This window comes from Salvelinus sp. IW2-2015, linkage group LG4q.2, assembly GCF_002910315.2.
Source record: "Salvelinus sp. IW2-2015 linkage group LG4q.2, ASM291031v2, whole genome shotgun sequence".
Taxonomy (NCBI): Eukaryota; Metazoa; Chordata; class Actinopteri; order Salmoniformes; family Salmonidae; genus Salvelinus; species Salvelinus sp. IW2-2015.
The window spans coordinates 18,510,964-18,532,915 of record NC_036843.1 but is presented as its reverse complement, the minus strand read 5'-3'; the positions used below and the strand labels follow the sequence as shown (position 1 = coordinate 18,532,915).

The 21,952-nt window shown below is 44.8% G+C and overlaps 1 protein-coding gene across 1 annotated transcript; it reads left to right on the top strand.

The window, feature by feature from the left end:
* The first annotated feature begins 464 nt into the window (after positions 1-464).
* Positions 465-21,888, top strand: prorp (protein only RNase P catalytic subunit). Its single transcript, XM_070443289.1, is given in 12 exon segments — positions 465-742; positions 744-794; positions 796-1,196; positions 1,199-1,268; positions 1,380-1,427; positions 1,583-1,624; positions 1,626-1,713; positions 9,875-9,982; positions 21,000-21,145; positions 21,342-21,401; positions 21,403-21,535; positions 21,757-21,888. Coding segments are annotated over 12 exon segments (1,557 nt in total).
* The last annotated feature ends 64 nt before the right edge of the window (positions 21,889-21,952 follow it).

Here is a 21,952-nt window from a genome sequence, read left to right as displayed (position 1 = left end):
TTGTCGGCTATCATGAAATTCAACTTTCTGATCACAGGCATTCATTCTCAATACTCCGTAAATTCTTCTTCAGCTATATTATTTAGTCAAATTATCAGCCAAAGAATAAAATAATTAAACCTGTTATTATCAGCTGTTAACTGGTTGTTACTTGTAGGAAATGACAACGGATGTGTCTTGACACTTCCAGCTAGCTAGCTAATGTTAGTTTGAACTTCACTTAACTGTTTTTGATACAACAGAGGCATGAGACCGCACAGCTGACACTGACAGTGTGTACAAAATAATATTGTTAAAGTAGTTGGTATCATCAAAATATTTTCTGTAAACAATGGACTCCTTCCTGATATCAAAACCAAGAAAACGTCAAATACATTAGCCCACACTCTCATCCCAGCACTCCTGGCTTTATTCCCCTAAATAATGTGATTAGCAAGCTATCAGGTTGCACCAGACTATTATGCATGAAAGGAGTGAGTAGACATGAAGGTACCAACAGGAAAGAAGACAGACAGAGGGACTTCAATATCAGAGAGAGGCCCCCTTTTCCCAAGTCAGTGTTTGCTGCTGGAACAGCTAAGATAACTGCTGAATACCAAAAGAAGAGGGCTGAGGCGGCCCTGTAGGAGGAACAACCAGACTTCCCCAGAAAGAATAAGAGAGTGGAACCCCCAGACCACCCTCGCACTGCCTCAGAAAGGGAGAGACTCAAATTGACTTCACCGAACCCCGATCGCTTTGACGATGATGGCATCAATGCTGGCCGATGGGACAGACATTAGCGTGGCCAAGTCCCTATTTTGCAATGGATACCGGGACACTGTCTTACGAGCTGCTTCTTCAATACCTCACCCTGTGTGTCAGCAGTGGCCACCACTTGGAGGTGTTTAACAAGTATGACATCATGAGGAGCCAGATCATGACGTTAGACACCAGGGCCTCCAGCCTGCTCATAAAGGGCTTTAGCAGATCAGAACGCTGGAAGGAGGCGCTATCACACCCATCAAGAGYGCCATCACCGCGTAACTACGGCGATGCCATCGTGGGGGCAGTACTGCATGGTGATGGTGCCACTGCCGGGGCCCTGTATGCCGAACTGATGGAGAAGGGCCTCATTCCCAACCAGGAGACATGGCAGGCCCTATTCCAGTGTGGCCTCTCTCATCAGGGCCATGGGGACGGGCTGCAGTCCATCCTGCTTCARATAGAGACAACCAGATCTATCCCATGGAGACTCTGGCTAAAGATATCAAAGCTTGGTTTGAGAGGTAAATCCTGAGTATAGGTTACTGAATAGGCCTACAATCACACAAAATTATTGGAACAAAGCATGGGTTGTGCCTATTTTAGTTTGATGATATCTTCCTCTCTCCTGCCAATCTTCTAGACCAGAAGTGGAGTGGAAGCTGGTCCACCGTAGATCCCAGGTAACGACATAAACATTCTCCTCGTCATTAAACCATTAGACCTAATGAATTCAGAGTTTTAATCAGCACTTCATAGGCTACTTCTATAAGAAATCTAGATGGCTGGAAAAAATTTTTTTTTTTTTACCTCTGGCCTCTTTACCCCCTGTAACCAGGGGATTGTGTCTGAGCTGTCAGGCAGAGCTGGAATTCATCACAGAGTCCGGAGGAGTACGCCCAGCTCAAGGACAGGGTTATGGGGGATGTGATCCAAGGCAGAGATGTCTTAAATGAGACCACTCCAGAGGTTTGGGAACCTCTTTTTCTTTCTTATTTGTCTCCCTCTTGTCTATCACCACACTGATAGTGTCCAAACACATTATGCAAACTGTCTGCACTACAGGTCAGCTTTATGTTTTTTTTATCAGCCGATCCTTTTGAATACATTTGGTTGAACAAACACATCATGTAAAAGTAGATAGATACAATGGCCAGTAGATGGTGCTAGTGTAGTATTAAACCAAGTCTGCACGATGTGAATTTAATGGCAGAGGGTTGGTAATGTCAAGCAACTGTAGATTTCTCCTGCATTTCTCCAGATGCATGCAGTGAGATTTGCAKATTTTTGATTTTGCATTGAACTATTCATTTGGTGCTGGATGTTTGGGCAAACATTTTTTAAGTATTGGTCAAACTAATCAGCTGAGAAATGCATTATTGCGTGATACAGTGTTGTTCAGGGTGGATCTTGCTGATCAGGGGGGGATTTCCAGTTGCAGCACATTTAGCTCCCTGTGTCTCTCTATGTATCCCTCACTGAGCCCGCTATAGTCAGTCAGCTCAGTCCAGCCACACATTGCAGACACTAGCAAAGGCTGGTCAATATGTAGGTGACAAAATACATTTCAGCCTTTACTGGAAAAGACCTGTTGCACCTCATTGGCTTTGTTAGACAGGCAGCCCAAATCGGATAGTTTTTTCACTAATTGGTCTTTTGACCAATCAGATTGGCTCTGAAAAAGAGCTGATGTGGAAAGATCTAATGTGATTGGTCAAAAATATCCGAATTGGGCCGCCTGTCTAAATGCAGTGTTTGATGATAGCTGCTTGTAGGCTCTTCTCAGATCAAAATAATTGTGCAGTATCTAGCTTACCTCCATTTATCACTGTTCCTATATGTGACCATTTATGTTTCTTCAATAAGAAATCTTCAGACGCATGGGAGGAAACATACAATTCTTAGAGACTGAGTCTTATCTTATGTACCTAATGCTTCTTAGGGCTCAYACACACCAATAGCATTTARAGTCTGAGAGTACTTAGCACCTCTGAACGTAATTTGCCCACCGATTTTACWTGTAGAATTTTGTGAAAATGTTGGCAGCCAGACGTCTACCGCGGGTGGTACTTAAAACACAGCACGCTGAACGATCGGCAGACGAACGCTAGATACTRATTCATTGCGATGTGTGCAAGCCTTTATACACAATATAACCTACAGACTACTGTGGGGAAAACACCTTGTTAATTCTGTTTTGTCTTAATGGGAGCATGGGAATTCCTTTTTGTACCYATACACTACATGACCAAAAGTATGTGGACAGCTCCTCGTCGAACATCTCATTCCAAAATCATGMTCATTAATATGGAGTTGGTCCCCCTTTGGCTGCTATAACGGCCTTCCAATTCAATTCCAATTCATCCCAAAGGTGTTCGATGGGGTTGAGGTCAGGGCTCTGTGCAGGCAAGTCAAGTTCTTCCACACCGATCTCGACGAACGATTTCTGTATGGACCTCGCTTTGTGCACAGGGGCATTGTCATGCTGAAACAGGAAAGGGCCTTCCCCCAAACTGTTGCCACAAGGTTGGAAGCAAAGAATCATCTAAAATGTCATTGTATACWGTAGCATTAAGATTTCCCTTCACTGGAACTAAAGGGCCTAACCCGAACCATGAAAAACGAAGGATACGTATGTAACCGTGGTTATGTGAGCTATATGGATCACTCCAATATGTTGGTATTACTCCGCGGCAGAGGGATAAATCCGAAGTGAGGATTTATAGATTTACTCCCATGTACACCTGTGTCACGCCCCTATATATAGACCCCATGYCCGTGACACATGTTCTCGACATCATTTTTGAGGTGCCTCTAGCACCCTAGAGGATTAGAGTGCTCCATATAGCTCACATAACTGTTGCTACATACGTAACCTTCGTTATGTTTCACTATATTGGATCACTCCAATATATTGGTATACCCGTACCAGATTTAGTCGGTGCTAGAGGGACCTAGCCAGCCTGCAGCGAAGTCTCAGCGAGGGATCGAGARACAGGGGCCGTCAAAGTGGAAGGGGGGTCACAGCACAGTCCCCGGAAGGGGAGGCGATGCCCAGGACCGCTGAACCAACKGCAGAGGGAGGTGCCACATTTACCCGATAGWACTTAGAAGAGTTGGAAGATGAAGCCCAGCTGGCCGCAGCACAGATATCAGCGAGGGGCACTCGTCTCAGTAGAGCCCAGGACGCAGCCACACCTCGTGTTGAATGTGCCACCTCAGATCCCAGCACTGGCCTGCCAGCCAGGCGGTATGCTGTCGTAATCGTGTCTATGATCCAGTGAGAGAGCCTCTGCTTTGATAGCCCAGCCCCCAGGACTCTCTCACCATAGCAGACAAATGCTGGTCTGTTGTTCTCACTGACCGTGTCCGCTCCACATAGGCAGCCAGTGCCCGCACAGGGCACAGCATGCCGGAGGGAGGCCCAGGCTCCCCCGCCACTGCCGGGGGGGTCATAAGCAGACAGGATTAAAGGGATGTTCACATGTTTGTCTGACAGAACCTTCGGGAGGAATGAAGGGTTGAGGCGGAGAGATATACTCCTCCCKCCGGGGTCCATCCGGTAGCACATTGCGCCCTCCTGTAAATGGACCATTGGTGCCACAGACTGAGGCGGTGTGGTCTTGAATGCCACAGAGTTCCCCCAGCCTGAGACAGCAGGTTGGGTCTCAGGGGCAGTTGCCAAGGTGTCCCAGTCAACAGGGCAAGGAGAAGGCTGAACCAGGGTCGTCTGGGACAGTATGGGGCCACCAGCAGCATACGATGCTCCGCCATTCTGGTTCTGTCCAGCACAGCCTGGATCAGGGGAAAAGGGGGGAATGCGTAAAACTCCAGCCCTGGCCAATCATGAGCCAGAGCATCCAAGCCCAGAGGCCCTGGTGGCTCTGACATGGAGTACCACAGGAGGCAGTGTGCATTGTCCAGGGAGGCAAATGGGTCCACCTGCGACCTCCCGAACTTGTCCCACAGGTGCAACTCCAGTCCCATGGTGGCGGGCCCTCCCTTGAGAACATATCCACAGCTACATTCAGGATGCCAGGTATGTGTGCTGCGCGTAGAGACACTAGATGTCCCTGAGCCCAGAGAAGGAGCTCCCGTGACATAAGATGGAGGTGGTGGGACCTTAGTCCACCCTGATGGTTGATGTAAGCTACCACTGTGGTGTTGTTCGTTCTCACCAGAACATGTCTTCCCTTCAGATGTGGAAGGAAAGACRGCAGGGCCAGCAGTACATCTCGGAGCTCTAGTGTATTGATGTGCCTGCTGCTCCAAGGGGATAGCCAACAGCCGCTGGCCTACCTGCCCTTGGTCACACCCCCCCAGCCGATCTGGGAGGCGTCTGTGCTGACCAGCTCCCGACGGCATATACTCAGCATCTCCAACCCACCTGAGAGAAAGGAGTGACTGCGCCACCTCAAGAATGCTGTGCGGTCACCCACAGCTGGCGGTGACGGTGGCGCTTCGGGTGCGGCCGGTGGGAGTTGAACCATCYTTGAAGAGGCCGGAGATGGAGCWYSCCCAGGGMAATCAGCAACGAGGCCGCCGTCAGCATGCCCAACAGGCGTTGGCAGGTCAGGGCGGATASCACCCGCTCCTGCCGAAAGTGGTCGAGACAAGATAAGATCGCCTGAACCCTTCTGGTGGGCAGGCGTGCTCTCATGAGAACTGAGTCCAGTTCCATGCCAATGAAGGCCATCCTCTGGGTGGGTGTCAGACCCAGCCCGCGATGTGGGTCAGGAGCATGTCTCTGTCTGACAGGACCTATGTCCTGGTCAGGGCACAAATCAGCTAATCGTCCAGGTAATTGAGGATAAACAATCCTCAGGACGTGAGAGMTGCCAGGACAGCGTCCATGCACTTTGTGAAAGTGCGTGTGCCAAGGAGAGGCCGAAGGGAAGAACCATGAATTCGTAAGCTGTCCCTTCGAAAACGAATCGGAGATACTGCCAATGAGCTGGGTGAACAGGAACATGGAAGTACGCATTGAGGTTTTGGAGGTCCAGAATTGGTCGAACCCTCCGTCTCTTTTTGGGAGCACAAAATAAGTGGAGTAGAACCCACCTAGCCATTCTGATGTCTCGATCCTGTGGATGGCACAATTGTCCAGGAGTGAGGAGATCTCCAGCCGCAGGTTTTTTTTCAGGAGGTCGGCCACCGTGGTGACACAAAGGTCCCTGAAGGATGAGGGCCGGCACCGGAATTGGAGTCGGTAGCCCTCGAGCATTGTGGACAACACCTAGTGGGACTCCACACCCTCCCCCCACTTTGCCCTTTGAGACCAGGAGAAGCGGCCGAGGCCGGGGAAGGGTGTGTCAGGGGTCCTGCCGTAGCCCGCCTCTCCTCTGGTGCCCCGTGCGCCTGGGTTCCCCAGGTACGTCCCTGTGGTGGTGACGGTTGACAGGTTGTTGCTCCACCGCACGCTGTGCCCCTCCCTGCTGTCGTCCCTCAGCATGAGGCGATGGGGCAGGAGAGGGACCCCACTATCGTTCGGGTGCAGGTGAYTGGCGACGGTCCGTCTGCCTTGGACCCGGGCCTGAAGAGGCGGCATGAACCGTCTCAGGGTCTCCCGGTCCCTACGAACCTTATCGGTCTGCTCCAGAATGTCATCAACCCCTGGGCKAAACGTCAGCCCTGGGGTGATTGGGAGAGTGGCAAATGTGCTCTGGAGAGCAGCTGACAGACGGGATTGGGCCAGCCAGAGATGGCGCCGSGAGGTAACCACCTGCGCCATGGCCCATCCATTGGCGCGGGCCACATCCCTCAAGAGCAGGGAAAGCAGGCGAGACACCTCCATCACTTCCCAGAGGAGCTCCTCTGTGCCCTCCTGCAGCCGGGGCAACAGAGTCTGCCGGTAGGCCTGCACCACTCTAAAATGTGKAGTTTTGTCACACAACACAATGCCACGTATGTCTCAAGTTTTGAGCMWGCATGCAATTGGCATGTTCAGTATAGATAAAGATATGCATATTGTATAATAAAGTAATAAGCTATTTTATGGCAGTTTATTTTACGGAAATGCAATTCGCTGCTGCTGCATGTCAGTTAAATCCCTGTTTTGAGCTGTAATCCCTCTCTGTTGCTTTAGGTAACACTAGCTTTTTGTGACATGTTTATTTCTGTGCACAGCTTGGACAGTTTTTAGCCCGCTGCAGTTGTAAGCTGCACAAAAGAGTTTCACATTTCAACCCTCAACAGGCTCTCACATGAGTGACCCTGGAAAGTCCCTGTGTGTGTGTGTGTGTGCGTGTGTGTGCTTGCGCAGACTCTAACCCCCCATGTCTACATGAGTGAGTAGTTTATGTAGTGAAACCACTGTGGGGCACTGAAAACTAACGCCTTCAGTCCTGGGGCTGGAGCGTTGCTCCTTGCATGCTCCTATGCAGCATCAGTGTTTTCTTTTCAAGGTTCAACTTTTGTTAAATCTGTCGCATGAAACAGTGCAAGAACAATGCATTCAGAACCAATTGAAAGCATCTGCATAATTTTTGTCTAGGATTCACAATACTGCTTTGTTTTAGCCAATTTCTCTMTCTGTCCCAATCAATACTTTTAGAGGTAAAGGCATAGCATAAACACAAAAATAATCTTACACTGACAAGAAAGAGTTTATGGTAACATTTTGAAACAAGTTGACAGGGTTTTTTAGAATATAGAKCCAGCCATAGAACTTAAACAACCYGTTTKTTTTGCTTTAGACTAGACARTATTAGGTCACAGACATGGGTGGAACAAATAGTTATCTACAACTTTTGTTTTGGGAGGTTGGGGGATTTTTGTAGAATAGTTGTGGAATGTCACTGTGTAGCCTAATGCATTTAATATGTAGGCTCCTCAGTGATTTTAGACATTTTATCTTGTTGATAAAATTGTTTCTCYGACTTCTGTCCTTTTTCCACATGGATAACTTCATTGTGCAAGAACAATGAAGAGCCATCAAATGTGAAATAATCTCTTCCTACTTGTCAAGTGTAGAGAGGAGTAGGCAGGAGGCGGTCTCAGGTTTAGAACTACTGAATTTATTAAAGCAGCATATATAAAAGCGGGATGAAACCCAAAATGCAAAATAATAAAACAAGCAACATTTACAATGACCGACAAAGACAAATGACAGAGGGAGTATATATGCAGTGATAGAGTGGGGATTGGAACCAGATGTGTGTAATGATGATGAGACAAGTACGGGGTTAATGAGTGAAGGGCGATTGCCAGCAGCAGGTTCGGCAGCAGCTAGAKGGCCAGCGACGCCGAACACCTGAGCTGGACAGGGGGGGGAGCCAAAGCGAAGGCTGTGCCTTGCCAAACCCTTTCCCTCCACAATCAAATCAAACCAACMTTTATTTGTCACGTGCGCTGAATACAACAGGTGTAGACCTTACAGTGAAATGCTTACTTACCAATAGTGCAAAAAAGGTATTATGGAACTACACTGGAGATTCATTGTATCAGACTCCATCAAACAAACAACATCTAGGCACCAGTCACGTGACCCTACAACCTCTGAGAATTCCCAGTTCTTCTAGTCCCATTGTGCTACCTCAACTCTCCATGACAACTGCTTTTGCTGCAGGGAGTAGATAGCAACACAACAAGCTGTGTTAATAAGGTAGAGGTGAAGTAAATGTGAAAGTAACCTCGTCCCAAGCCTATTGGTCAACTAGATGTTAACATCCTGCTTTTATCACAGAGGCCTGTATATGGACACTTAATGAATATGAATGTCTATGGCCTGAAACAGGGCCTGAACATTTCTTGACTTCTGAATGTTATTTATTTCAGAACTTTCTCCCTTCTGCACAAAAGAMGGATTCCCCAAATATTCTTCCCCTTTCCATTCTATACAGATGTCTCACTGCAATGCTGTTAAAATAAAAGTAATAATATTAATAATAATAATTTATGACATTTGCAAAGTGCTTTTTATTATACAGAATAATCTCGAAGTGCATAATATAAAAAATTTAAACCAAATGGAAAATATACAAAAATTGACACCACTAGACAGAGCAACTYACACAATTCACACAGCTGACGCTACAAGGGACAAGTTACTAGCTTTAGTCAAATAAGCTACAATTCTTTATAGAATTATTAMCTGCATTTTTTATTCTCAAAGGTACAGTACAATCAAGCAGTTGGAGCCACCTTGAAGAATGGTTAGTATTTTGCAAGGGTATACAGTACTGTTGTTCTGGTGGACTTTGAGGTTTGTGTTGGGGTGTGGCGGGGGATTTCTCAGGCTATTTGCATCGCAGAGACAAAGAAGTGAAAGTAGTGGCCTGTTCCCATGGCTACAGTATTGTATAATAGACACTTATACAACATGATTTGTTGAACAATGAATGGACTCTGCAGTGTCCTACTGTAATGTCCTGTGTGTAGGCTGCAGTTGGTCAGTCTCATTGCATTCTCTGGAAACATGAGGAACATATTTGCATATACATGTGATGAAATCCTWTTTTTTAAAGAAACATTTTAGTTCAGCAAAATACTTTAGATTTAGACATGTATGACCAGTATTTACCAACCTCTTACCAATGAAATGTAAATGGATCTCTATTTCCAATGCAGCAGTGACGGCAACACGAGAGACCAATGCATGCATACATACAGTGTACAATGTACATGATAGACAGACATGTAGAGGTGTGGCCTGGAGTTGGCATGTGGTCCAGCCAGAAATTCCCCCACTGTACTGTGTACTGCCAGACTCATATCTGGAGCCAGTCCAGGTTCCCATTGAAATGGAAACAAGAAAAGAAAAACATGACAAAAAAAGGGAAGGTCTGGCTGTCAAGTTCAGTAAATATTGAGCAAGTCTTGCCCTGTTACTAAAATTCATCCTTGTTGTATACAGTCAGGCATGCAACGTGAGCTGGTGCTTGTGACTTTCAAGTCTGGTGTTGTCATGAAGTGATATTGTTCCAGCATGTGAATCCCCCCCAGCCCCTTTATATTTCACCTAAGATTTTGATATTTGATAGCTGTGAGACATTGAAATGCATCATAAAAATGCCAATATTACATATGATATGCACTTGACATGCACAAACATTTAAAATGGAAGCACATAGCATTTCACCAAATATTTAAACKAGTCGCTTGGGTAACCAAATGTTTCTCCCTCTCCCAGGAGCTGGAGAGCTTCAAGAACTTTGTCAAGTGGAAGCCGGCCTTTGACATGGTCATAGATGGTTTCAACATTGCCAACATGGGCATCAAAGGGAACCAGTCGCAGATGGTGAGTGCTCTGCCAGATCTCTCATATCTGGCGGTGTGAATCCAGAATATATAATTGTCATGAGTTAAGGCAAGGCCTTGTCTATTTTCTTAAGGCAGCGACCTGCCAAACTCAATGGAACAACAATCTGAGCAAGATGGTACGAAATGTTCCGAGCCTAGGTTGGCACTGTTGATCTGACCATAAGATCTGACACATAAGGTTGAGATGTGTTATTGATGTGGCTTCTGCAATGCAATTAGACTGCACCTGATGGAATCTCCAAGTCCCAGCCCTGCCCTCTCATGCCGTGCCGTGCCATGCCCTGCCCAGCCCTCTCCTACCATGCCTTCTCCTGCCCTTCTCTCTCCTTCCCTGCCCTCTCTACAGTAGCTATTAGAACATAATGAACACCCACAGTTGGTGTTACCATTTCCAGTTGGCAAGGCAACAGCTCATGTTAGTGTGCTTGAGGTTCATGCTGACTCACTGTTACTCTTCCCCTGTCTTCCAAACTAAGCAAACCACAGTCCGTGTCACTCAAAAAGAAATCTCCCAATGCAATGGGTGGATTTCCTTAATTTTCTACTACTTGAGTGGTCGAGCATCAGTCATCATCATTAAAACAAATACTCTCAAACATCKGTTTAGTTGAATCTGTGAGAGAAAAGTACTTGTTGATTTTCCAATATAATGACTAAGGCTGGAATCACTGTGAATATTACCTAATTCCTAGTTACAGAATTTAAAGGGTGCCTATTCTGTATTTGTGAKTCWGTACAATTAYGTAATTCTGAARAGGATGTACTGTATGTACAGTATGTCTCCACCATCTCTCCTTTTGCCACTAGGGGGTAATATGGAGCACAGCCACACCAGCAGATATAGATTAATAGATTAACATTAAGATCACTTTATCGGTCAGTTGCACACCATGTCCAACCAAAATMTAATTTCCGCTTTTAACCTCTCAGGAAGACACACATACATATACAGGTTTAGAAGAGGTGCAGGTGGCTGCCTCACTGGACTCCCAAGGAGCTGTTGTTGTGGGGGGTTAAGTGCCTTGCTCAAGAGCACAACTGCAGGCAATAGCATTTAGGGTATCTAACCATTAGGCTACCTGCCTCCCCCTCGGATAGACCCCTCGGATAGAGCCAAATACAAATATCCTGAAAGGGAACGTCTTGAATTCCATTGAAGTGACTTAGTTGTAATGCCAGTCTTCCCCCACTTGAGACACAGTGGAGATTGCATTGTCACAGCTGCAGGGTGATGTGGGAGGCTGTTGTTTAGATTGGATCCTGTGGGAAAGATGGGTATATATTTTTTCATAGCCTAACCATACTCTGTGGGTTTCTATCTGTAAGCAGAACCCTCAGTCACCACAGAGTCTGACCACACAGTGTGAATAATAACATTCCTTTTCCTCCCTCCAACTCCCCACAATTGTGTGGCATTATTGTTTCTCWGACAGGTGAAGTGAGCAGGAGGGGCTGTGGCCTCAGGTCACTGACTGCATAGAGTAGATATTAATCCCCTGCTTTCAAATAAATAAATAAATAAATAATAAAAAATATATATTAAAAAATATAGGAGTTCTGTGTTTGTATAATCACAGCACAGAGAGTATTGTTTCAGCACACCTACAGACCCTGATGCCTTATTGAGGGGGTTTCCTCTCCGGTTCTCACATGACTAACATCAGTATTTCAAGTGTGTGTGTGGGGTAAACTTCCATCCCAGTTATGAGCTAAAGGCCACATCTCCACAACCCACACGTCTGCAGCCTCAACCACATCGGACAACTAGACATGTAGGAGTTTTTTTGTGTGTAAAACCATGAATCTACTATTAACAGATATTTGCAATAAGCAATGACTTTTAATATAGAAATCGTTGTGTAATTAAATGATTATTCTGGGTTTATTTTTTTCCATCTTCCTCTTCTTGCTAGAAGAGAGAATGAGAAACTAAAACGGATACAACAATGAGGTGAGAAATATAAATTACTTCAGGTTACAGCTAAAAGTTCATGGCTCTTGTCTCACGCTTTACTTGGTAAACCTTACACCTGCTGCTCCAAGCTCACTTCCCCCATGATGAGTTAGCAGAAAACAGCCACATCCACCGGCTGTTCCCAGGTCAACACTTCCTCATCTAGAGTGGACAGAAAGAGAACAGGGTGTGATTAGGGCTGTTGCGGTGACCAAATTACTGCAACACCTGCAGTCCTGAGTCATGACACCAGTAAAATTGTAAGTGGCCGTTGAATCATTATCCACTCTGGACATGCATTAGTAGTACTCAACTCGCTAACGATCACCAGGTCCTAATGGCCTGGTACTCAGGGCTCTATTGTCCCTCTAACCACTCTGACATCAATGCAAACGCAATCGAAAATCACATCAAACACTTCCAGTTCCAGTCAAAAGTTTGGACACACCTACACATTCAAGGGTTTTTCTTTATTTTTACTATTTTCTACATTGTAGAATAATAGTGAAGACACCAAAACTATGAAATAACACATATGGAATCATGTAGTAACCAAAAATGTATATTTTATATATATTTTATATTTTTCAAAGTAGCCACCCTTTGCCTTGATGACAGCTTTGCACACTCTCAACCAGCTTCACTTGGAATGKTTTTCCAACAGTTCTGAAGGAGTTCCCACATATGCTGAGCACTTTTTGCCTGCTTTTCCTTCACTCTGCGGTCCAACTCATCCCAAACTATGTCAATTGGGTTGAGGTCAGGTGATTGTGGAGGCCAGGTCATCTGATGCAGCACTCCATCACTCTCCTTCTTGGTCCATCACTCTCCTTCTTGGAGGTGTGTTGGGTCATTGTCCTGTTGAAAAACAAATGATAGTCCCACTAAGCGCAAACCAGATGGGAAGGCGTATCTCTATCACATCATCACACCTCCTCCTCCAAGCTTCATAGTGGGAACCAAACATGCGGAGATCATCTGTTCACCTACTCTGCATCTCACAAAGACTCGGTGATTGGAACCAAAAATCTCACATTTGGACTCATCAGACCAAAGGACAGCTTTCCACCGGTCTAATGTCCATTGCTCGTGTTTCTTGGCCCAAGCAAGTCTCTTCTTCTTATTGGTGTCCTTTAGTATTGGTTTCTTTGCAGCAATTCGACCATGAAGGCCTGATTCACACAGTSTCCTCTGAACAGTTGATGTTGAGATGTGTCTGTTAATTGAACTCTGTGAAGCATTTATTTGGGCTGCAATTTCTGKGGCTGGTAACTCTAGTGAACTTATCCTCTGCAGCAGACGTAACTCTGGGTCTTCCTTTCCTGTGGTGGTCATCATGAGAGCCAGTTTTATCATAGTGCTTGATGGTTTTTGAAATTCTGGAATTTTCCATATTGACTGACCTTTATGTCTTAAAAGTAATGATGGACTGTCATTTCTCTTTGTCTATTTGAGCTGTTCTTGCCATAATATGAGCTTGGTCTTTTACCAAATAGGGCTATCTTCTGTATACCAGCCCTACCTTGTCACAACACAACTGATTGGCTCAAATGCATTAAGAAGGAAAGAAATTCCACAAATTAACTTTTAACAAGGCACACCTGTTAATTGATATGCATTCCAGGTGACTAACTTGTGAAGCTGGTTGAGAGAATGCCAAGAGAGTGCAATGAAATGGACAGCACTTTCAGAGGTGATGATTAATTCCAAACACCCATATGCAAATTAGACCTTATACATAGGCCTAAAGTAATGATGGACTGAGTATATTAAGAAATGTTTGTCTTTTTCCACATTTTGTTACGTTACAGCCTTATTCTAAAATGTATTACATAATTTGTTCCCCTCATCAATCTACACACAATACCCAATAATGACAAAGCGAAAACAGGCTTTTAGAAAATTTAGCTAATTTATTAAAAATAAAAACTGAAATACCTTATTTACATAAGTATTCAGACCATTTGCTATGAGACTAGAAATTGAGCTCAGGTGCATCCTGTTTCCATTGACCATCCTTGGGATGTTTCTACAACTTGATTGGAGTCCACCTGGTGTAAATTAAATTGATTCAACATGATTTGGAAAGGCACACACCTATCTATGTAAGGTCCCACAGTTGACAGTGCATGTCAGAGCAAAAACCAAGCCATAAGGTCGAAGGAATTGTCCGTAGAGCTCCGAGACAAGATTGTGTCGAGGCACAGATCTGGGAAAGGGTATCAAAACATTTTTGCAGCATTGAATGTCATCATTCTTTTATTTATTATTTTTAGTTTACACCCCTTTTCTCCCCAATTTTGTGATATCCAATTGRGATCCAATTACGATCTTGTCTCATCGCTGCAACTCCCCAACGGGCTCGGGAGAAGCGAAGGTCGAGTCATGCGTCCTCCGAAACATGACCCGCCAAACCGCACTTCTTAACACCCCCCCACTTAACCCGGTAGTCAGCCCCACCAATGTGTTGGAGGAGGCACCGTCCAACTGACGACCGAAGCCAGCCTGCAGGTGCCCATCCAAACCCTTCCCTAACCCAGGCGAAGCTGGGCCAATTGTGCACCGCCCTATCGGACTCCCGGTCACAACCGGTTGTGACACAGCCTGGGATCGAACCCGGGTTTTTAGTGAGGTGAAGGTTCAACAGAATAGGTGGAATGAATACACCCCTAATCACACGCTAACAGTTCACTTTCATAGCAGCCACATAAAAACAGCATGATCACTTTGCTCGTTGTAGGCRTATACTGTATATAATTACTTCTCGCAACTATCTATTCAGTCTCCTCCTCACCTTTTCCCTTCGCTTGCACAACACATCAGCTGTCTGTGACCAGGTGAAAAAACCTTTCCTAGCCAAAACGTCATATCATGACCGCTAACCGCTACACACAGCCTACATCGTTGTCACATCATAGTCAACTAGAACTACTAATAAACCCGCTAAAATCATGCAGTACAGTGTACAGTCAGAAATCAGTTTAGCAGTTACACTGGCCGGCCCCGGTGGCAATACATMAATAAAAACAAATGCTTACCTTAACTTGGAAGAGTTCCAGTGACCAAAGCTTATGATTTCAGGACTAGATTAATTCTCTGATCCTTTGATTTGGTGGACAAAATGTCAGTTTATGCTGCAAGAGCTCTGATAGGTTGGAGGATGTCCTCCGGAAGTTGTCATAATCTCTATGTAAGTCTATGGAAGGGGGTGAGAACCATAAGCCTCCTAGGTTTTGTATTGAAGTCAATGTGACCAGAGGAGAACGGAGGCTAGCTGTCCTCCGGCTACACCATGGTGCTCCCCTACAGAATACTGAGGCAACTGTAGACAATTGCAAAACAGTTTTTTAAAATAAATTATTTGGTGACTTCAATATATTTAGTATAGTTTTATCTATACTGAACAAAAATATACACACAACATGCAACAATTTAAACMATTTTACTGAGTTACAGTTCATATAAATGTCGTCGGAAGAAATGGCAGCAGTTTTACGGGCACCGAACCAATTGTGCTATTATGTGGGGGGTTTTCGGGTTATTTGTAACTTATTTTGTACATAATGTTTCTGCCACCGTATCTTACGGCAAAAAATGGCTTCTGCATATCAGGACAGCAATCACTCACCTCGGATTAGACAAAGATTTTTTCTTCAACAAGCAGGACGAACAGGATGTACTGCTAACACCCGACAAGGCCAACATCCCCATTATTGGCAAGAGAAAGAGACACAGGTACAGAGGACACAGAGCGGGGTGCCTCYTAYGGATCCACAGAAGGCGAGTGGGAAAGCTGCCATTACCGTCAGTATTACTCGCCAATGTACAATCATTAGACAATAAATTAGACGAGGTACAACCATGAATATCCTACAAGTGGGATATCAAAAACTGTAACATCTTATGTTTCACGGAATCGTGACTGAATGATGACATGGATATTCTGTTTATTTACCACCACAGGTGGATGCTGGCACTAAGACCGCACTAAGACCGCACTTATAAGGAAATAAGKAAACAGGAAATCGAGCACCCAGAGGCAGCGCTCCTAGTGGCCGGAGACTTTAATGCAGGGAAATTTAAATCAGTTTTACCTAATCTCTATCAACATGTTAAATGCGCAACCCGAGGGAAAAAAWTCTAGATCACCTGTACTCCACACACAGAGATGCGTACAAAGCTCTCCCTCGCCCTCCATTTGGTAAATCTGACCACAATTCTATCCTCCTGATTCCTGCCTACAAGCAAAAATTAAAGCAGGAAGCACCAGTGACTCGGTCTATAAAAAAGTGGTCAGATGAAGCAGATGCGAAACTACAGGACTGTTTTGCTATCACAAACTGGAACATGTTCCGGGATTACTCCGATTGCATTGAGGAGTACACCACATCAGTCACTGGCTTTATCAATAAGTGCATCGAGGACATCGTCCCCACAGTGACTGTACGTACATACGCCAACCAGAAGCCATGGATTACAGGAKACATTCYCACTGAGCTAAAAGGTAGAGCTGCCGCTTTCAAGGTGCGGGACTCATAAGCTTATAAGAAATCCTGCTATGCCCTCTGACGAACCATCAAACAGGCAAAGCACCAATACAGGGCTAGGATTGAATCGTGCTACACCGGCTCCGACGCTCGTCTTATGTGGCAGGGCTTGCAAACTATTACAGACTACAAAGGGAAGCACAGCCGCGAGAGCTGCCCAGTGACACAAGCCTACCAGATGAGCTAAATCACTTCTATGCTCGCTTCGAAGCAAGCAACACTGAGGCATGCATGAGAGCATCAGCTGTTCTGGATGACTGTGTGATCCCGCTCTCCGTAGCTGATTTGAGTAAGACCTTTAAACAGGTCAACATTCACAAGGCCGTGAGGATAGACTGATTAACAGGATGTGTGCTCCGGGCATGTGCTGACCAACTGGCAGGTGTCTTTACTTACTGACATTTTCAAAATGTCCCTGATTGAGTCTGAAATACCAACATGTTTAAAGCAGACCACCATAGTCCCTGTGCCCAAGAACACTAAGGCAACCTGCCTGAATGACTACAGACCCATAGCACTCACGTCTGTAGCCATGAAGTGCTTCCAAAGGCTGGTAATGGCTCACATAAACACTATTATCCCAGAAACCCTAGACCTACTCCAATTTGCATACCGCCCAAACAGATCCACAGATGATGCATGCTCTATTGCACTCCACGCGGCCCTTTCCCACTGTAGTATCTGGGATCTACATCTGTTTATATTAGTTACTATGCTGTTACTAAGCAGTGATGTATTACGACAGTGTACGTTACTACACCTAATAGGAAATGCACATGCGCACGAGTGTGCCCGGGAAAACTGTAGGGCAGGAGAGGTTTTGACTAAACGAAAACTAACTGTACTCCCGTCTCCTGCCTGGTCATTTCTCCACAACACAAATATTACACCCACCTGGACAAAAGGAACACCTATGTGAGAATGCTATTCATTGACTACAGCTCAGCGTTCAACACCATAGTACTCTCAAAGCTCATCACTAAGCTAAGGACCCTGGGACTAAACACCTCCCTCTGCAACTGGATCCTGGACTTCCTGACGGGCTGCCCCCATTTGGTGAGGGTAGGTAGCATCATATCTGTCACGCTGATCCTCAACACTGGAGCCCCCAGGGGTGCGTGCTCAGTCCCCTCCTGTACTCCCWGTTCACCCACGACTGCGTGGCCAMGCACGACTCCAACACCATCATTAAGTTTGCAGAAGACACAACAGTGGCAGGCCTGATCACCGACAACGAAGAGACAGCCATTAGGGAGGAGGTCAGAGACCTGGCCGGGTGGTGCCAGAATAACAACCTATCCCTCAACGTAACKAAGACTAAGGAGATGATTGAGGACTACAGGGAAAGGAGGACCGAGTACCCCCCATTCTCATCGACGGGGCTGTAGTGGAGCAGGTTGAGAGCTTCAAGTTCCTTGGTGTCCACATCACCAACAAACTAGAATGTACACCATGACAATAAATCCATTAAACACACCAAGACAGTCGTGAAGAGGGCACGACAAATCCTTTTCCCCCTCAGGAAACGAAAAAGATGTGGCATGGGTCCTGAGATCCTCAAAAGGTTCTACAGCTGCAATATCGAGAGCATCTTGACTGGTTGCATCACTGCCTGGTACGGCAACTGCTCGGCCTCTGACCGCAAGGCACTACAGAGGGTAGTGCGTACGTTCCAGTACTACACTGGGGCTAAGCTGCCTGCCAACCAGGACCTCTACACCAGGTGGTGTCAGAGGAAGGCCCTAAAAATTGTCAAAGACCCCAGCCACCCCAGTCATAGACTGTTCTCTCTACTACCGCACGGCAAGCGGTACCGGAGCACCAAGTCTAGGACCAAAAGGCTTCTCAACAGCTTTTACCCCCAAGCCATAAGACTCCTGAACAGGTAATCAAATGGCTACCCGGACTATTTGCATTGTGCCCCCCCAACCCCTCTTTTACGCTGCTGCTACACTCTGTTTAMCATATATGCATATCACTTTAACTATACATTCATGTACATACTACCTCAATTAGCCCGACTAACCAGTGCCTGTATATAGCATTTCACTGTAAGGTCTACACCTGTTGTATTCGGCGCACGTGACAAATAAAGTTTGATTTGATTTGACATAAGGATATCAGTCAATTGAAATAAATTCATGAGGCCCTAATTTCACCTGACTGGGCAGGGGCTGAGCCATGAGTGTTGCCTGGGAAGGCATATGCCTACCCACTCACTGGGGAGCCAGGCACAGCCAATCAGAATTCGTTTTTCCCCTCAAAAGGGCTTCATTACAGACAGAAATACTCCTCAGTTTCATCAGCTGTTTGGGTGGCTGGTCTCAGACGATCCCGAATGTGAAGAAGCTGGATGTGGAGGTCCTGGGCTGGCATGGTTACACGTGGTCTGCGGTTGTGAGGCAGGTTGGACCTACTGCCAAATTCTCAAAAACAACGTTGGYGGCGGCTTATGTAGAGAAATTAACATTCAATTCTCTGGCAACAGTTCTGGTGGACAGTCAGCATGCTAACAGCATGCTAATATGCAGTCAGCATGCTAATTGCACGCTCCCTCAAATCTTGAGACATCTGTAGCATTGTGTTATGTGACAAAACTGCACATTTTAGAGTGGCCTTTTATTGTCGCCAGCACAAAGTGCACCTGTGTAATGATCATGTTGTTTTATCAGCTTCTTGATATGTCACACCTGTCACTAACAGGAATGTAAAGACATTTGTGCTCAAAATTTGAGAAATTAGCTTTTTGTGTGTATGCAAAATTTCAGGGAATTTTTATTTCAGATCATGAAAAATAGGACCAACACTTTACATGTTGAGTTTATATTTTAGTTCAGTATAAAAATTCTAACTTTTAAAAATATTTGACTATTTTTATTTTTATGAAATTCACTAAAGAGGATGGTCCTCCCTTTCCTCTTATGAGGAGCCTCCACTGATAGTTAAATGTACAAGCCTACAGCCTATGGCGTGACGTATAGCCAGATAACATACAGTAGGCCAAAACATATTCTGTTCTTCTGAAATACATTTTCTTCATGTCATGTTTCTTTAGACCTGCCTAAAATAAATAATGGATTTATTGTCATGGTGTATATTAAATTGATTTATTCAACTTAAATGTAGATGTTCCYAAGGCGTGCATCACCAGCTTGTTGTAATGAATACTCAGAGAGAAAAAGGTGTAGATTCACACACACACGGAGCACAGCAGATGTTTATTAAGCCTTCGCAGAAGGCAGGAACGTGGTCGCAGGCAATGGTCAAACACAGGTAGGCAGTCAAAAACAAACAATACCTCACTACCATTCAAACAGAAAGAACTGAACTAAATAGGGAGCTGATGAGACCAGGTGAGAAACGAACACAGGTGAAATCAATGAACAAAAATGAAAGACAGAACTACGTTCCAGAACACAAAGAAAAAGAACACAAGGTTGACTAAGAAAAGAAAAGCAGAACCTTACACTTGTATGCTGCTTGTATGTGTGGAGGCCTGGAGATGCTAAACATGTTTATGTTAATYAACTTTTGCATGACAATAACRGGCGGACAAAATTTCATGACTGCCACGGCCCTAGGTGTGATCTTTTTAAAAAGTGCTAAATAATGGCATGGTGTTTGCACAGGTCCTCTTTATTTAACCCTTATTTCACCATGTATGTTGACTGAGAACATATTCTCATTTGCAGCAAGGAACCTAGGGAAAAGTTGCAGAGGAGATGAGATGAATGAGACAAAAAAAGTAATTATCTCAGTCAAACAGGTGCAAATTGATAGCAAAGTAATATAAAGATTGCAATCAGCTTTTTAATTTCCCCTTTTTTTGTCAAAAGTGGAAAATATGCAATATCCTGTAGAAAATAACTCCCATCATCATCACCTCTGAGTAGGGTTGTCCAGGAACTCCAACTGGGTTTTCTGGAAAACCAGGGAAATTTGGGAAAGTTACTGGATTTTTGCAACCCTACCTGAGTAAACCAATAGTTAATACCAAAAAAAGCCAAAACAATGGTTAAGCATTGAGATAATTAATTTCTCTATAGCTGATGTAGGCCGTCATCGTAAATAAGAATTTGTTCTTAACTGACCTGCATAAAGGTTAAAAAAACAATATATAATATGTGTCAATTGTCTCAGACTCAACCAGGGAAATTCCCTACAGAGGAAGTGAATGAAGGTATTAACACATCACGGACTGAGTATTCATCCCAATGGGCGAATGCATTGTGTTCTTTCATTCATAAAAATCTTACATTGAAGGATAGGAGAATGTTCACCCTAAATGCAATGCATTATATTAGCTAACCTTTGTTGATCTTCTAAAAGCAAAATAATGTTTATTAAGGCTGGCATGCAATAAACATTTTGTTAAAATTTGCAAAGAAATTTGTAGTCCTTTTAAATACATTGTGTTCTGTTTGGTGCCTAATTAAAAGGACCGTGGTGTGACATAAGTGATGATGGCTAAATGTCTTTGTGTTTACATGCAGCTCCTGGTGGTGGTGTCAGAACTGGAGRGACAGAGCCTGGTCATTCTGGTCCTGTGGKGGAAGCACATGCAGCGGCCCTCACGCAGCTGGGACAGACATGACATGAGCCTGGTCCAGCAGAAGGCCCACTGCTTCTTCACTGACATGTTAATTCAGCTGTATACTCTGTCTTACAAAATCAGTCCTATGTCTTTACAAACCAAAGCTTTCTGGAGGATCATATTAGGCAACGCAGTATTAGAAAGGTGTTCTTAATGTTTTGTCCTCTCTGTGTATTTGTGTGCAATACATTGTGTATTCTTTGGGTTTGTTTGGATCTTGACACCTCTGGTTGTTTGACAGTTCTGAGGGTGACCCTTTCCTGCTGTATGCCACACTGCACTCTGGGAACCACTGTAACTTTGAGCCGGGACCTGATGCGGGACCACAAGGCCTGCCTGCCCGATGGTGCTACTTGACGCCTCTTCTTCAAGTGGCAGAGAGGGAACTAGCTGGTGCTGAGCAGTTACACTCCGGGAAAGAGTGTATGATTCCAGGTGAGAGTAAAAGAGAGATGGAGCTTGCTTATTTATTACAAATCAATGCATAAATTCATGTTGTCTATATGAGGATCAGGGTGTTTGTAGTGATGTCTCTAGCACTGAGATGCAGTGCCTTAGACTGCTGTGCCACTCGAGAGCCCCAAAGAAATAAATGCATGGCATATGTGTGTTTGAGGTTATTATAATTCTTGTGGTGTTTTGTTACTTTTTTTCAGAGGATATCAAGTTATGACACCATTGTCCAGACAAATAGAGGCTCCTGTCACATCCACTATGATGAGAATGGGGCAGAGAGATATACTTATTTAGTTCCCCAGAAGTGTCTTTGTCTCACCAGGGCAAAATAAGGCACCTGCTTCTGTTTGATCTTCACAAACTGTAAAATACAGTGTTCCTTAATGAAACTATATA